General features: G+C 38.6%; 2 protein-coding genes across 5 annotated transcripts; one reads left to right on the plus strand and one right to left on the minus strand.

Annotated features, from left to right (window-relative positions):
• Positions 1 to 792: 792 nt before the first annotated feature.
• Positions 793 to 10,670, minus strand: smg9 (SMG9 nonsense mediated mRNA decay factor). Of its 3 annotated transcripts, none has more exons than XM_047359488.1 (14): positions 10,548 to 10,670; positions 9,286 to 9,440; positions 9,119 to 9,193; positions 8,717 to 8,951; positions 8,187 to 8,284; positions 5,367 to 5,479; positions 3,398 to 3,509; positions 3,210 to 3,305; positions 3,026 to 3,111; positions 2,788 to 2,894; positions 2,580 to 2,687; positions 1,669 to 1,794; positions 1,442 to 1,586; positions 793 to 1,092 (listed from the first exon to the last, which is right to left on the minus strand). In XM_047359488.1, the coding sequence occupies exons 2-14, from the start codon at positions 9,430 to 9,432 to the stop codon at positions 1,014 to 1,016; spliced, it is 1,527 nt and encodes a 508-aa protein (XP_047215444.1). In that variant the 5' UTR covers positions 9,433 to 9,440; positions 10,548 to 10,670; the 3' UTR covers positions 793 to 1,013. The 3 variants fall into 3 exon arrangements, with proteins under 3 accessions (XP_047215444.1, XP_047215451.1, XP_047215435.1); XM_047359495.1 differs by lacking the exon at positions 10,548 to 10,670 and adding an exon at positions 9,570 to 9,634; XM_047359479.1 differs by lacking the exon at positions 10,548 to 10,670 and having other exon boundaries at positions 9,286 to 9,547.
• On the plus strand, positions 10,324 to 15,369 carry si:dkey-79d12.4 (zinc finger protein 70). 2 transcript variants are annotated; one of them, XM_047359554.1, is made up of 2 exons: positions 10,324 to 10,608; positions 13,418 to 15,369. In XM_047359554.1, the coding sequence occupies exon 2, from the start codon at positions 13,779 to 13,781 to the stop codon at positions 15,066 to 15,068; it is 1,290 nt and encodes a 429-aa protein (XP_047215510.1). In that variant the 5' UTR covers positions 10,324 to 10,608; positions 13,418 to 13,778; the 3' UTR covers positions 15,069 to 15,369. The 2 variants fall into 2 exon arrangements, with proteins under 2 accessions (XP_047215510.1, XP_047215518.1); XM_047359562.1 differs by having other exon boundaries at positions 10,341 to 10,402.
• The last annotated feature ends 2,197 nt before the right edge of the window (positions 15,370 to 17,566 follow it).

Below are 17,566 nucleotides of genomic sequence, written 5' to 3' on the forward strand. Positions count from 1 at the left end.
GGGACCGTCACTTGTGTTGTGCAGGAGGTGGACACAGTACACAGCTGATAGTCCTACTGCACAACACAACTGATGGTCCCAACCCCATTTATAAGGCTTGAAATCCCACTTATTAAACCTGACAGGGCACTAGCAAGGTGTCCCTATTAAAGTGGCCAGTGAGTGTGATCTGAGGGTGGCAGTCTTGAGTTTTTTTCCAAACCTTGTGAAACCAACAACCTAGCCAGATAACTTCTACTTCTGTAGTTTTTTGAAATAATAACCTAGAAGGGTTCAATTGTTTAGAAACAGTTGCAATCCTTGTGTGTTCCCCAGCTCAGTCACTTGCTCCTTTCTATTGTTAAAACAAGTCCTCTTGATGCTGGAAAGAAATGAATGTAATCACTGTAATCAATAATGACCATTAGAAGTTAATAACCTGTGGCCTTGTCAATTTAACATTTACATCCCTCAATACCACTTATTAAAAGAATAAAGGGCAGCTGTAAAAATATTTGAGGCTGTACAGATAAATGTGACAGTATGGATTAGAGAACCCAATTTTGTACAATAAAAATGTATTTTAAATTTTGCGCAAAATTGTATTTGTTTAAACCAATCATTATCGTTACACCCTGACAAAAAAAACTATTCCAATGAATTTAAGCCAACACATCAATATGATGTTCATGCCCATGAAGTGTACCTATTGTAAACCTTAAAGCTGTATGCACAGTTCACATTAGATTGAATCAGCATGATAGCAGACATCATTACCACTGTTCTTCCATGACAACAAATAGACACTTTAAAACCATTTCATTTATTTATTGTTTTCTTATTTACAAAATGACCACCATAAATTAGCACAAGCGTTGTCTTCTAACATGTTCACTCCGGCACAGTGTGGAGCGATTTAAACTTTATAGCTCATTTGAGTGGATGAGTCTCACTCTTTTTAGGCAAACATTGTCCATTTTGTTTAACTCATTATCAAAAGAAATGTCTCTGTAAATCAGAAGTTTAACCCAGTGCTAGCAGAGGAGGCGGCTGTATTCAGAGAGGGCCGAAGACTTTTTAACACCATCCCAGATACGAGCAGCATAGTGAAACCTGGAAGAAACATAGATGGTAGAAAGTAGGTTAAAAAGAATGAGATGAAAATATCTGCAGGTCCATGCTGATACTTAATGTGGTTATCATTGCAACTTTAGTAAAATTATAGTGCTTTACAGTTGGAGTAAAGAATTCTAAGAAACCCAAGCATTTCTGGCTTAAAATGTCAAAGTTGACAATGACAGAATTAAAAGCTGTTTTCGGGACATAATTTAGACTTCCAATATTCTGAGAAGTGTTTCTTTTGACTTGGACTTCTCCGTTTTTGCATAGAGGTATGAAAAAACAAAGAAATCAGTAATGGTTTAAATAAAAATACCACACTGGCATAGTGTGAGATATTTACCAGTTTTTCTCAGTGAGAATGGTGTGTGACAGCTGACAGCGAGGCATGGCCAGCATTTGGCTGCGGAGCTTTGAAACCATGGTGGAGAAGGTGGGGTGACCTCTGTAACCAGGCAGCAGAGAGAACAGTGGGTATGTTCCTGCCCCTAAATAGAATAAAATAAATCATTTAAATCAACAACGATGGACAAAATGATTTTTTTTTTAATAACATATTTTTTTACCAACCTGCTTTGTTCAGATTATCCTCTCCATCATTTTCTTGGACCGGAAGCAGAAACATGTTGACTTCGGCATCCAGGTATTCCTGAGTCAGTCCTGGAACGATGTTGCAATCCAACATGGACAATGTACCTGTGAGGAAAACCAAACATTGGAGAAAAATTGCCTGATAGTTAATACAATTTATCTCAAAGCTGATTTCACACCGTTTCTCATATTGCAACATGGTAACATACAGTGTGTGTATTGGGAGTCAAGATGTAAAATTCACAGTCGCACATTTTTACTACCTACCTATCAGACCTCTAGACCATCTTGGGCTGAACGTTTAATGCTCTATACTCTACTATAACTGTCTCCAAGTGTTCAAATAATTATTAGCTGAAATAATCTGAAAGCAGGTCAGGCTGTGCTAGGCACACTTAAAGCATTCAGCATGAAGAGCTGAGTGAATATTCATCAGTGCAGACAGAGGGCCTCCATAGCATTGCATCAGATTGAGTAATACCATAATTGAGTCATTGCTGTGACATTTGAGTATACCTAATATATCCATGTCAGCCTGGTTTAGCGCAAGATTACGCTGCGAATGCTTCAGCTATGCAAGAGCATTACATGAATAAGGCTCCCACCTCTTTCTCCATTGAAACAACAAGGCAAATAGGGAAAAGTGTGACTGGGGTTATTAGTACCTTATATGAACTAATGGTCAACAGTTCACATCACTACTGAATGACTGAATCTCCTGACTGGTATGAAAATGACTAAATCTTTCTACAAAGTGTGACTAAACCTTTCCTATTCACACTATTAAACTAAACCAATTAATTTATCAATTTTTTAGCTTAAATTGAACATTTCATCATGACTTGTTTTAAAAAACAAACATTTGACAAAGTGTTTGCCGAGTTTTGCACCTTTGTATTTAAGATGGGAATGTGCCATTAGTTTGTCCACCACCATGTGCATGTCCTTAAAATTTCTTGGACAGAAATCCTCTTGTCTGGACTTATTCTGGAGGAAAACTAGGCAAAAAGGAAAAATAAAAAGGAGAGATATTCTTACTTTCAATATGAATAAATCTGGTTAAAATAAAACAGTGCTTTTGTGCCTAAAAATATCCACCTATGTGAGGATAGTACTCTGCTCCATCATCGCTGCTTGAGGAGCCGGTGCTGTCGTGGCTTCCAGATGGAGTGGAAGGCTTCAGCATCTCAGCAGTCTGCAGAAATCTTCCAACAAACAATGTTACAAAACATTCAGGGCTTTCTGGTTGTAGTCAGAACCACACTAAGAGAAATGTGTTTTTTGTTTTGTTTTTGTAAGCTTAAGCAGATCCAAACAACACAAAACAAGTGTTTACCTGTACAGGTTTATGTCGGTAAACCAGTCTTGAACAACTATAACTACGTGGCACACAGTAAACAGGAAGGCAGCGATCTGAAGAGACTGTTGGCAGATTGTACAGTTAAAAACAAGTCAACATGTTTGTGAGCAAAAGATACGACTTTCATTCACTGAACCTCACATTCAGGACAGATACAAACCTGCATTTCCACATATGTGTGGGGAAGGTTGTACTCTGGAGGCAACTTGCGATCATTGTTGATAACATGGTCAAGTATAAATGGGCTGAGAATAGGCTAAAAAAGGCAACAACAAAACAGATGCATTTAAACATAACTGTCATCCAGTTCTTCTGAAGCCTCAACCTGATGGTGTACAAACATCTTACCTGTGTGTCCAAAAAGATGACCCTCTCCTGAGTGATGAAGAAATCAATACCTGTGCTCTGATTTCCTCCTCTTTCCTTTATTTCTTGAGTCTGAGCTCTAAAGACGTAACTCCTACACAGACGAACACATCCTTACACTTAGAGTGCACAACTTATCTTCAAAGGCTGTTTTTTAGTAAGTAAGTAGTACGCACATTTTTTTATATAGCACATTTTTTTGCAAACTGCTTCACTGGGCAGTTCAAATAAAATACAGACAATGGTATATTAAAACACATAAGACGTATGCGATGTATGCCCCTCACACACCTATTGCTGCCTGTCAGCTGGCTGAAAAACGGCTATTTATTACACTTTTACCTCGGTTGCGAGAAAGATAAAATTGGCTCTTTGGAAAAATGTCTGGTCTTGAAAAACAGACAAGTCATAGTGTGGAACCAGCAACAGCGCCAGTAGACACTCTTATTTATATTTTAGTTCCACTGGGAATAATGGCGGCTGTTCTATTATGGATAAAAACAATTAGCAATCATGTCAATACCATAATAATGTGAAAACATAGTACTCTTTTTCTATAGTTTATCATAACATGAGATTCTCATAGCAACCCATGCCAAATGTAGATATTTATTTTGCATTTTTTCATACAAGAAAGTGTCATAAGATTGGCCATATTTGTATGCCAATACCAGAGGCTGCGCTACAGTTTTTCGATGTCTGCCATTTTGACTGACAGTCATAATCTATTTTTATCCGTCACTTGATTTTTTTAAATGATAATGATTAAACGTTCAATAGCATTTATTCTCATTCATTTTAATTAATATTCAGTGAGAACAAGCTGAACAGAGAATCCACATAAACCAGATGAATACATGTAACTTTCTCCGCATTGTCAAAAACGCCGACTGTGGTCCCAGTTACTACAGTTGAAAAATGAAATTAAATGATTGCACTGAAAATATGAACAGATCACCTGCTGTGACCTGAACAGTCTCACGACTTCCTCCTGGTCGGCATGGATCTGAACTGGTTACCCGATTGTGCGTAATCAAATGTCTCGAGTGGGATTGCTCCCGCTGTACTCCCGCCTAACCCACTTGCTCACTCCATAGTTGCCGAGGGCTGATTAGTTGTTTGTTCTTCATCTTCCATTGCATAAGTCCCTGTTTTTTCACCACTTTTATTGACACCATCGTCCTTATTGGGATTTTTAAAGAAACGTAGGACACGCAGCTGGCGTGTCATTTGTCCCAATGAAGCCAACGAGGTCATGCATGAAGTGAGAAAACAGTTAAATAAAATGCTAACTCGCCACCAAGTGGTCGGGGGGGAATTCAAATCTGTCAAAATGACTGATGGCCTTTAGATTTTTCCATCACCGTTTAAAAAAAATAAACGGTCAAAACCGGAAAATATTCGGTTAACGTGACCCCTGGCTAAGACTCTAAACTGCATACAGCAAACATTACAATACCTATACTATAAAAAGGTCTTCTGGTCTCACACCATATTCACCTCTGTATGGACTCTGAGTTTGTATATAACCCGAGCTGGAATTACGTGTCTGTGGTGACTTGAATTTGGCTGAATGTCAAAAATTGATTGCTGGATCACAAGGGCAACAGAACAACATAATAATATCTAATGCTTGTGGTACACACATGCATACTTAAAATCAAATAACAGAGTTATAAGTCAGGAACAAGCTGCTTATGCTACAGCTGCTTATTTAGGAATGTGACAAAATAGAGTAAATACAAATACACAGTTAAAAATAATTCAAAATGACTCCCTATAAAAATCAAGAATAACAAATTTGTAACTTGTTACGCATCTAAAGTAGTAGGATTCCATTCTACCACTATCATTTAACCTGTAATGAAATTATCATTACATATTAGGAATGAATTAGTTAGAAATACAGAGCAGTTTAAAAACGTTGTCTTGCTGCTATCATCAAGCTTACCTTTGGTCTTCCTCAGGTGTGTTGGCAGATAACAGTGACATGATGGTAGATTTTCCAGTTCCCTGCAGGCCAATGACTCCCACCACCAACATGTCTGTCTGGTCCCTCAGATACTGCAGCACATCACAACAAAACTAAGACAGGGTCTCGCCCGCGGCCAAAACTGAATAGATTAAAAAATAATCTAAAAGGAGGAAATCAGGAAAAGCTCATAAAAATAAACACAACTCAGACCGAAAAGAAAAATTTTACACAGCAATGACCTATTTGAAGAGTTTCAGTCAGGTTTTGGAGCTCATCATAGCACTGAAACAGCTCTGCTGAAAGTCACTAATGATATTTTTATGGCCTCAGATAATGGACTTGTGTCTGTTCTGGTTCTGTTAGATCTCAGTGCAGCATTTGATACAGTCGACCATAATATTCTGTTAGAAAGGCTGGAATATGTTGTAGGGATCAGGGGAACAGCGCTAGGCTGGTTTAAATCTTATTTGTCTGACAGATTCCAGTTTGTTCATGTAAATGATAAATCATCTTTAAACTCCAGGGTTAATTGTGGAGTACCACAGAGTTCAGTACTTGGGCCAATTCTCTTTACTATATATATGCTTCCAATAGGTCAAATTATCAGGCAGCATAGGATAAATTTTCACTGTTACGCTGATGACACTCAGCTTTACTTATCCATAAATCCTGATGAGCCCAACCAGTTAGATAGACTACAAGCATGTCTTGAAGATATAAAAACTTGGATGACTTTAAATTTTTTGCTTCTAAATTCAGACAAGACAGCAGAAGTTGTCATCTTTGTACCGGAGTCTTTAAAAAAGAAACTGCTTAGTCAATCACTTAACCTGGATGGCATTAAATTGACCTCCAGTAATAAAGTAAAAAACCTTGGTGTTACTTTTGACCAGGACATGTTATTCAAATCCCATATTAAACAGGTTTCTAGGATTTCCTTCTTTCATCTCAGGAACATTGCCAAAATTAGAAACATCCTGTCCAGGAGTGACGCTGAAAAACTAGTCCATGCATTTGTTACTTCAAGGCTGGACTATTGTAATTCTTTACTATCAGGATGTCCACAAAATGCAGTTAAAAGCCTTCAGCTGATTCAAAATGCTGCAGCAAGAGTTCTGATGAAAATTAAAAAGATAGATCATATTTCTTCTATTTTAGCTTCCCTTCATTGGCTCCCTGTTAAATCCAGAATAGAATTTAAAATTCTCCTCCTCACATATAAAGCCCTTAATGATCTAGCTCCATCATACATCAGAGATCTGATTGTTCCATATGTTCCTAACAGAGCACTTTGTTCTCAGACTGCAGGTTTACTGGTGGTTCCTAGAGTCTCTAGAAGTAGAATGGGAGGCAGGTCCTTTAGTTATCAGGCTCCTCTCCTGTGGAACCAGCTCCCAGTTTTAGTCCGTGAGGTAGACACCCTGTCTACTTTTAAGGCTAGGCTTAAAACTTTCCTTTCTGATAAAGCTTATAGTTAGAGTGGCTTAGTTTATCAGGGAGGGAGTCTTCCTCCCTCTCTGTTGGTTGGAGTAAGGGGGAGTCAGGTTTAGCCTAAACCGGCTCAGTTATGGTTGAAGTGCAAACACACCCTCCATTTCTGCTACCTGTATGACCCCTACTCTTTTCCAATGGTTATTATTAGTCTGACAGAGGGAGGTATCCCAATCATTGTGGTTTTTAGTATAACAATGACCATCAGTGGGACCCTTTGTGGGGTTCCTTGAGACGACATTGTTGTAAATAAGCGCCGTTTAACTAAATAATCTGAACTGAAACTATCTGTGTAGTTATGCTGCTATAGGCTTAGGTTGCTGGAGGACATAATGACCACTTTCACCCTCTTCGCTACATTCTCACACTACTCTCCAATTTTGCATTGTTTGCTGTTATTTCAGCTTCTAACTTTATGTTCTCTCTCTTTTCTCTTCCTAGAAGCTACACCTGACCTGACTCTGTGTCTACTTGTGACACCTTTCTGGAGAGGGGCATCGTCCAAGCTTCTGCTGGCAACAACATAATGCTCACCCTCTACCGATGATCCACTTGGCCGTGTCTTTTCGTGTTTAACCCTTTCTCTCTCCTAGACATGGCGATTGAGTGAGCTTCTACTGTGATTAACTCTATGTGCTCTCTTTCAGACTCTAACCTTGAAAACTGGCTCAGAGTTTATCTGTTCTTTCTTTCTAGGTGAAACAACTAAAGGAGCTACATCCATTAACATTTACTTTTCCTTCCCATAGAAAGGACTCCTGGATCAGTGCTTCTTTGTTCTCTTTGTGTCTCTGCTCTGTTCTCTCAAACCCCCAGTCGGTCGTGGCAGATGGCCGCTCACACTGAGCCTGGTTCTGCTGGAGGTTTCTTCCTGTTAAAAGGGAGATTTTCCTCTTCACTGTCGCTACATGCATGCTCAGTATGAGGGATTGCTGCAAAGTCAACGCCAGTGACTGTCCACTGTCTCTACATGCTCATCCAGGAGGAGGGAATGCTGGCAGTCACTAACTGGATGCAATCTGCTGAGTTTCCTTAGACAGAAAAACGTTTTATCCAATTTGAATAAATAACTAACTTTGACTTCACTGTTCAATGGTTACGAATAACTGGAATGTATTTACCTGACTGTTTTGAAATGTCTTGAGACAACATGTGTTGTGAATTGGCGCTATATAAATAAAACTGAATTGAATTGAACAAAACACAACTTCATCTGATCTCATTCAGCACACCTTAAATCAAATGTTTCCTTTAAACCTCTTCACATTCATTAGTTAAACTAAAATAAAAATAACAGTCACTCACCTCCATGGCACTGTCACACCAGTTCATCTGATCATCCACCAGCTTAATGCTGTGCTTCATCTTCTCTGGATGAAGGAGTTTGGACTGACCGACCATGGCTGAAAGTTGCAGGCAAATAATTCATTTTCCTTTTCTCACACAAGATTTTGCTTAAAGAATATACACCAGTTTGGAGTTCAATTAATGAGGTCGAAGGCTGCAGATTTGGTTATACTGCATTCCTCTTCAAGGACCTGAGTAAAACAGTCTTCTCAAATGTTTTAAAATGGACACACAAGGGCAGACTCAACCAGTAACCAGGTCCACAGTGATCCAAGACAGACTACAGCTGCCTGTCTCAATGCTTTTTTTTTTTTTAGCAACCTTGTATTGCTTTTTTCTCACTTTCTGTAAAGTGATAACAAATTTGATTGTTTGTTTTCTTTATTTTTTGATTTGTAAATGCATTTGCCATGTTTGGAAATATAAGTATTAAAGGGACTTTGAACACCACTGTAACAAAGAAGGAGGTTTTAAAGTTATAGACTCACGGTCCACAGCATTGCCAGATGCAGAAGGCCCCATTCCTCTGTTCTGGATCTGGTAAACAGGTTGTGTGGGTCTCTGCCCCTCCCTCTCCATCTTGGAGGGTCCAGGACCAGACGACTGAGCAGCTGCCTCTGGAGGTGTCCCCAGCTTCCCACCATCATCCCTGGCCTTCATTAGCATGATGGGCTTCTCCAGGACTGGAGTTCCACTGACCGGTGCATTCTGTGATGGTTTGGCCTGAGAAAATGACCCAAATAGAAAAAAGTTAAGTTAGAAGAACTGATGATCTGGTATTAGGGTAATAAACGCTTACAGATTCGTCAAAGTAAAGAGACTTGCTTTATTTAATTTACAAGCACTGTAATTATCTGCTCGTTAAAAGCAGAAAAAGAAAAGTGACATACCCTTTCACCTGGAGGCTTTGCAAGAATAATGGGCGTTTTCTGGATGAGCGGGCCTGGTGGATCCTCACTCCCATCCTGACCACAAAATTGTACACATATAAATTTTAACCGTTCAATCCAATAAACAAGACATACTTCCTTCATTGTGATGCGTGTGTCTGTACTACCCTTCGTTCTCTCGGCTGGTATTCCCGATCGCGGCTGGGGCCAGACAGATTCTGTCCCGGGGGTCCAACATCTCTCTCTCCCCTGCGTCGCCTCCTCCGTCTTCCCTGCCCGTACATCCCGGGCTGGCTGTGACCTGACTCTGACATGTTTGCACCTATCGGTGGGAAAGAAGATAAAGCAATTACTACTTAGCTTTCAATAACGTCGGTGTTGCTCGGTCCCTTGTAAACAAATGTAGCTAGCACTTCCAGGTGGTGTGCTCGTTTCTTAATCTAGCGCTTACCGTTATATTACGCAGGGGCGGTCGTATTTCATGACCACGTTCGGAATAGATAACTCCGCTCTCATGCACATCGTCTGCAACTAAACAAACAACCTTTTCCGTCTAAAATGTAACTCGTACTGACAAATGTGTATTTTATGAGTAGTTCCGACCACTCTGTATCGCAACATGTCATTTTGATAGGGTATATTCAAATTGTTTGCTCATTGCTAATATATATTTTATTGATAATGTTTATTGATACAAAAAATTACTAAGATATTAGGTTCCGAGATGATAGTTAGATAGCCCAAGGATCAATCTGAGTGAGCTTCTGCGTTTGCAAAGAATGAGAAAAATGTCAAGGTTTTAATATGCAAAGCTTAGACTTGCCTGTATTTGCAGTAAAAGTTGGTTCTACAGAAGAAAATAACTGATTATAAGGGGTTTGACTACAAATGCACGCAACCCTTTTTTTAGATTTTTATTTGTAAAGATTTTTGAAACCTTGTTACTTTTCCGTTCCACCTCAAAATGATGCACTTCTAGTTATAATAACCCCAATTATGCATTAAAGCATGTGGTAGTAGAATGATAAAAATGTGAAATTTCATGGGGTATGAATACTTTTTCAAGGCACTGTACATATCGTTTCCGAGGAAAATGATTTATATGCACTCTACAACAAATCCCTCCAGTTTAGACCTAATTCCGGCGAAACATTACATTGAGCATACTGATGCATTGTGGGAGATATATGCCTCACCCCTTTTCCGGTCCAACCCGGATGTGGGTGGACCAAGTTTGCTCTCGGACGCCATCAACAAATTCCCCCAGTTAAAAAGAAAACTAAGGTTTTTTTCTTTCAAAATATATTAATTCTCCATGTTGCAGTGAAGTTCAAAGCGTGTAATATTATTAAAACCACAACGTCCGATGTATGCCAAAACGTATTTTTGAAAATGTAAAATATTGCTTGGTATTCTCATTTAAACCTACCTCACGTGTGGAATTTCATTTTCTGTTTATACCTTTGACCAAGGAAACCCGTCGGTTAGGGGTAAGTACAGAGTGCCTGTGGAGGTAGTTAGATATACTGTCGTTTTTGCTCCATCTCCATAACAATACTGTAAACAGAAATACTTTATAACGTTTGTTGTAATGTTTACAAGTGATTAAAGGAGATTCTGTTGAACTATTGTTGACACATTGTATTTGTTGGTCTTTTTAGGATTTTATTTTAGTTGATTAATTATTTTAAAATTGATGGCAGAGAAATAAAATGCCAGCTTCTAAGGAACTGAAAAGGATCTTTTAAATCACTTGTAAACATGAGAGCTATCGCTACAAAATAGGGGCTAACCACAGTCGGCAACACGCATGCGCAAACCTAACTTGCAAATTGTAACTATTAAAGTTTAAACTAAACTTATGGTTGTAAATGTATGAAGTTATTGAATGTAATGAGGTAAATGCGTCAGAATGTACCCCTATGTATGACATGTAAAGAACAGGCGAGAGAAACGTCACTAAAGTCGCTTAAATGTTGCATCTTGGCCCCTGCATGCATGAGTACAGCCTTCTCTATGTACCCACATTTAAACTTGAAAATCTTCTTATTTGGGCGATCTATATGCAAATACAAATGTACATGATTTTTAGTTACATAGTTTTCTGATATCTTCATATGATTTATTTATTTATTTAACTAAGTGTATAGGATATAAAACTTCAAAGTTACTATTACTAATATCAACAGAAGACATTTATTTAACACAGTGTGATATATTTCAGCCATTTATTTCTGTTCATTTTGATGATTATTGAAAGCCAAAAAATCTTTTTTGCAGAAATGTAGAATATTATGTAAGAACAATAAAAAACGTTTTAAAAAATATTTTTAATTCCATGCAGAATATGCATTCAGTACTAGTTTGGGTCTCTATTGGCAATAATTACTGCACCAATGCAGCATAGCTTGGAGGCTGTGGCACTGCTAAAGTGTGGATCTGGTGTCTCTTATCTTTCTCTTGACAATAAACCCCTCTTGACATTAGGTCGGGTAAGCTTGCTGGCCAATCAAGCACAGCTTGATGGTTATTGATCATGTGGTCCTTATGGTAGTGTGAACCAATGCCAAAATCTGCTGGAAAATAAAATCTGCATTGTCATAAAACGTTTTAGCAGATCGAAGGATGAAGTCTTTATAAATGTTCTTATAGATGGCTGTAGTGACTTTGGACTTAATAAAACACAGAGGACCTGCACCAGTAGATGGCATTGCTCCTCAAATTATCATCGCTTGTTCAATCTTCACACTGGACCACAATCCGATTTTGTTCTTCTCCACATTACCTCCATGCTATGGGACCTTGATTTCCAAATAAAATGGATGTTGTTTCTGGTTCTGGAGTGGCTTAAGAGAAGGAATGTGAAAGTTGGAACATATTTCCTGGATACGTGTGTGTCTGGTGGCTCTAGAAGCATTGTCTCCTGCCACTGTCCATACCTTGTAAACTCCCCCCAAACTCTTGAATGGAGTTTGTTTCACAGTCCTCTCAAGACTGCAGTTCTCCATGTTGTTTGTTTATTGTTTTCCACATTTGTCCTTCTGTGTGTAATGAACCTATAGTGCATCCAGAAAGTATTCACAGCGCTGCACTTTTTCCACATTTAGTTTTAGTACAGGTTTTTACCAAATGGTATCAAAATTTAATGCACAGGCCATTTTCCGATATCTCCAGAGATGTTTAATCAGATTCAAGTCTGGATTCTGGCCTTGCCACTTCAGGACATTCACAGGTTGGTTCTGAAGCTACTCCTTTGAGATGTGAACATCCCCATAGCATGATGCTGCCACCACCATGGTTCACTGTAGGGATGGTATTGCCCTGGTGATGAGCTGTGCCTGGTTTCCTCCAAAAATGACACCTAACATTCATACCAAAGGCTTGAATCTTTCTCTCATCACACCAGAGAATTTCGTTCCTCGTGGTCTGAGAGTCCTTGAGGTGCCTTTTGGCAAACTCCAGACTGGCTGCCATGTGCCTTTTTTTTCTGGCCACTCTTTCTGCAGAGATGGTTGTCCTTCTGGAAGGTTCTCCTCTTTCCACAGAGGAACACTGAAGCTCTGCCAGAGTGACCTCCCTGACTAAGGCCCTTCTACCCCGATCGCTCAGTTTAGATGGCCGGCCAGCTCTAGGAAGAGTCCTGGTGGTTCCATCTTCTTCCTTTCAGAATGATGGAGGCCACTGCCCAGTGGGACCTTCAAAGCAGCAGAAATTGTTCTGTATCCATCTCCAGATTTGTGCCATAAGACAATCCTGTCTCGCAGCTCTACAGACAATTCCTTTGGCTTAATGCTTGGTGTTTGCGCTCTGAAATGCAATTTCAGCTGTGGGACCTTACATAGACAGGTGTGTGTCTTTCCTAATCATGTCCAATCAACTGAATTTAGCACATGTGGACTCCATTAAGCTGTTGGAAAATTAGTGGAAACAGTATTCACCTCAGCTTAGTTTTGAGCTTCACGACGAAGGCTGTGAATATTTGCTTAAATGTGATTTCTATTTATAATACATTTACAACAATCTCAAACAAATGTCTTTCACATTGTCATAATGGGTTATTGTGTGTAAAATTTTGAGGAAAGAGATTCATTTGAGACCATTTGATTAAAGCTGTAACATAACTAAATGTGGAAAAAGTGCGCATTTGAAGAAAAAAAAACCTAAAAGTTTTCTTTTTATTGTATTGCTGAAATAAAAATAAAAACTTTTCCATAATATTCTAATGTTTTGGTACTCATGTGTTAAATATCTTCAATTTATACCTAAAAACTGATTAAATCTTCTCTATTATATTTGCAGGTAACCAGAGGTTCCCATGGCCAGCTCCATACATCTGATGACTACCAGCTATGGGCAGTGGGTTAAATCTACATAATCCCAGCTGAATCGTACACACTCAGAGACTTGTTGGTTTGGAGAGTGGCTACAAAAATCAGCAGCTTGATGTTGCACGACAAAATCCGAAACGTCTGCCACATCTGCAGGATTTTTTTCCATTGCTTGAGGTCTCTCTCCACACGCCAGGATTCCCAGCCCTGTAACTATTGTTCTGCCAGTCTTTTACTAACAACTGAGAGCTTGGCAAGCAAAGAGACACACTGCTTACTTTCCTTCTCATTTCTAAATTGCGTTCTATTTGTAATGGAGTGTTTCTAGTGATATGATTTCACAGCAAAGCACAAAATCAATTCTGTGTAGCTCAGTATCAAATCTGAGTCCTAAGCAAATGTTGGAAATGTATCATGAGGCTCCTGAATACAGCGTGGAATATGTAATAGGTGAAAATGGCGAGGAGGAGACTGTCCCAAAAAATGACTCTGATGAGAACACAGCTGGTTCTTGTGAAACTTCTGACAGTTCAGATTTGGAGGAAATTGCTTCACTTCCCCCCATTGAACTCCTCATGAAACCCCCCATTAACCCCCCCAATCAACAGCCCATTAAACCCCCCATTACAAATGGAGTAACCTGCAATAAGTGTGGTAGGGGACCTTTCAGGTCAGTGAAGCGCCATTTGCTTTACTGTCATGGGGTGAAGGAAAAGTTTCAGTGTGTTTTGTGCAAGCACTACTTTTTTAGTGAAGAGACTCTACTGGAACACCATACGCCCCTGTATTTGTGTCACAGCTGTGGCCAGGTTCTCCCCACCAAGAACTCATTCAGCCGCCACCCGTGTCCCAGAGAAGTCAAATCCACTTTGGTGCTCTTCTGCTCTCAGTCAATGCCGAAAGCATGCAAATTATGCAAGTCATACTTCTCCTCTGAAAAAGCTTTGTCAATCCATGTCACCAAAGTTCACTTATCTGAAAGCTACGCCAAACATTGCATTGTAGCTGGTTCATCATTGTTGACAGAAGGCACGAGTGTCCAAAACCAGGCTGCTAGCAGAAATCTCTATGTTGGCCAAGCTCATGTAGATCCCAACAGCCCAACTGCAGACACTCGGGACTCCGAGTTAGATGCTTCGTCAGCGCTTTCTATTCTTGCCCTGTTTGAGAACGAGAGCCAACGGTGGGCTCTGATGAAGCGGATGAACGCAGGATGGCGCTCCAAAACCCCTTGTCCCTGCAGGCAGTGTGGCGCTGTCCTCCGGCAACCCTCCTTCGCCATCATACACCGCTACCTCCATCGAGGCCAACGCTTGCACCTCTGCCAGTGTGGGCGAGCTTTCAGGCACCAGCTGCACCTCCTGCGACACTGCGTTCAGCACGCTGAGGCTCTGAGCTACATCTGCGTTGGCTGTGGTGACACTTTTTCTGGAGCAAAACATTTAACACAGCACCTAACGGGCAAAACGTGGCAAAGATCTCGACACGGGTGGACAGTGAAAGAAAGTGAGAATAAAAAGTGCTGCAAGCCCTTCATGTGTGACTGTGGACTGGTGTTTTTGAGGCCCTCAGCCTACATATGGCACCAACTTAAAAACAGAACTAAAAGAAAGAGCCTTTGAAGAAGTGCAGGGTCCGTTTGGTTTCCACTAAAACCAGTAATGAAAAACCAAAAAAACAATTGTCTTTTTATTTTCAATTTAAAACACAAAATATGAAATTGAATTGCAATCTTTGTTCTTTTTGTTGTCAGAAAAACATCAAAAAAGTATATTTGATTATTTTTGTTTATATTTAAAATGAGAATATAAAACCTAATGAAACATGGGACCGATTTTTCATGACACCTTTACAAAACACTGGGCCATGTAGGTTTGGATTTGTTCCCTCTTTCACAATAAAAATCCTCATTTATACACTGCATTTTTGTGTTTTGTTATTTTTTTCTAACATTTAAATTAGATGATCTGAAACATTTGTGTGACGAACATACAAAAACATAAATCACTAAGCTAACACTTTTTCTCACCACTGTATATCTAAACAAACATAGAAGATATAGTATCTGATTACTCCATGATGAGCCTTGTTCTAAAGGTTTGACGAGGCTGATATGGGCCTAAAGTTGGGTTGTGCTTCCAGTTAGAAGATGACCAACGGAAGGAGGACTGGATGCTCTGTATGTTTTGTTTTTTTTACAAACCAGAACAGCTGAGTGCAAGAGAACGGCAGATACTGTCCCTGGATTGATAATCCAGAAAAAAAGTAAAGAACCATCAGTCATTTGTTTTCTAAGCTGCTGATTGCTCTCTGAAGTTAGAATGTTTATCTGCTGTTTTCCAGTCTTTATTCCCTGTTTGCCTGATCAGCTGCCTCTCTGTGTTTATGAACAGACTTTATGTTGAAGCACAAACTACTACTTTACTACAACCTGTTTAATACACATGTAATTGTGTAAACAATGTCTTCATCAGATTTGAACAACAATGGCTAAATACAAGCATCAAATACGAATCATCGGAAAGCTCTAGCGTTACATTTTAACTAGAAGGTTTAATATAGATATTTTACACCATGACCAGACTGAGACCTATTTTTGTTTCCAATTCAGTGTCATATTTGAAAATGATTCAGGGTTTTTTATGTGTAAGCACAAGAGATTCATTTTATTTGTTTTATGTTGGAGGTGTCATGTCATATCTATGCTTCATAGTTGGAAGTGAAAGACTTTGTGTAAATATTATTTTGAGGGATGGAAAAAATGAAAACCTTTTAGTAAAAATAAATAAATAATTGAAATAGCCTTTTTTTGAGAAGAAATAAATGATTAATTGGAAAATTATTCAATAGATTTATCGAATTAAAAGGTAGTGGTTAGTGGGAGCCATAGAGGCAACACCTTTAACACCTAGAGTCCAAGTATAAGACAGCACCTGTCTAGGAAAATGATAAAATATGTAATTTTTCCATTTTTCTCTGATTTTATGTTTTATTATTTTTGATATGAAAAATCAAGGCGCATTTAAACTTCTGTTCATCATTTTTCACCATTAAGTGAAAATATGGGTCATATTTCAATTTAATATTTATTAATTAAAAAATCTAATAAACACTGGTTTTCTTGTTTTTCCACTGCAAATCTTTGAAGAAAACGTCCAGTTACTAAAATATGCATTGACCATGTAGGAGGTCACGACAAAGGTCTCTCATTTCCACAAAGTCTTTGGAAGTGTAAATGTCCAACTTCCTTTAATTTGTGTGTTAGCAAATTGAAAACTAAAAGTAAAATCACATTTATTCTTGCTTTTATTTTGATACTTGTTCAGCTTTGGTTATTTTGTTTTCTTTAGATCCAAATGAGTCAAAGTAAACTGGGTTAAATGAAGTTCTACAGTAAAACAAAGCTTTGTTCTTAAAGTTTTTTTAATAACAGTTCCAGTTTATCCTTTAGTAAGAAAACGTACTCAAGAAAAGCAGGTGCATACTTGGTATAATTAGATCTTTTGTATAGACAGTAAGGTCCTTGTCAATCAGGTTAATTAGCTGATTATAAAAAACTGTGTAACAAGTACAAAAAGCTCTGATCTGTTATACATTTATAGTAGGATAAATCAATCCAGACTTTGCACATCTCTGTTTTATGAGTTTTGAAATAGAAGTGGTTTAACGTTGTCCAGATGCCAAAAAATTAATGAAACAGCCATTTACTACTGAATTATAAGCCAACTTTTGTGTTATGTTGTTTTAGAATTAGTAGGAAAACAATAAACCCCAACTCAGGCTGTTGTAAAGAAAAGCTTTTAAAAATGTTTTAAATTTAGTTTGAAATGTTTGTGTTGATGCAATCAAACTGAGTTATTTATACATAACCCGTAAGCATCTCAAACCAGCCCATGCCAAATCTACTGTAAGGAAACCTTATTATTATTACTTTATTATTATTTTGTAGAGCAACAGTTATTAATTCCTTGTTTAACTAACACTTGGCCACTAGATGGAGCCATCAGGTTGTTCAAAGAGGGATTTAAAAGGCAGCTCTAAGCCACGCTTTAACAAGCATGCACTGTTGCATATTATTCTTTACGGTCCTACTGATTTATACTCAAAAATAGATGTTTTC

The sequence above is a fragment of the Girardinichthys multiradiatus genome, chromosome 3 (genome assembly GCF_021462225.1).
Source record: "Girardinichthys multiradiatus isolate DD_20200921_A chromosome 3, DD_fGirMul_XY1, whole genome shotgun sequence".
Taxonomy (NCBI): Eukaryota; Metazoa; Chordata; class Actinopteri; order Cyprinodontiformes; family Goodeidae; genus Girardinichthys; species Girardinichthys multiradiatus.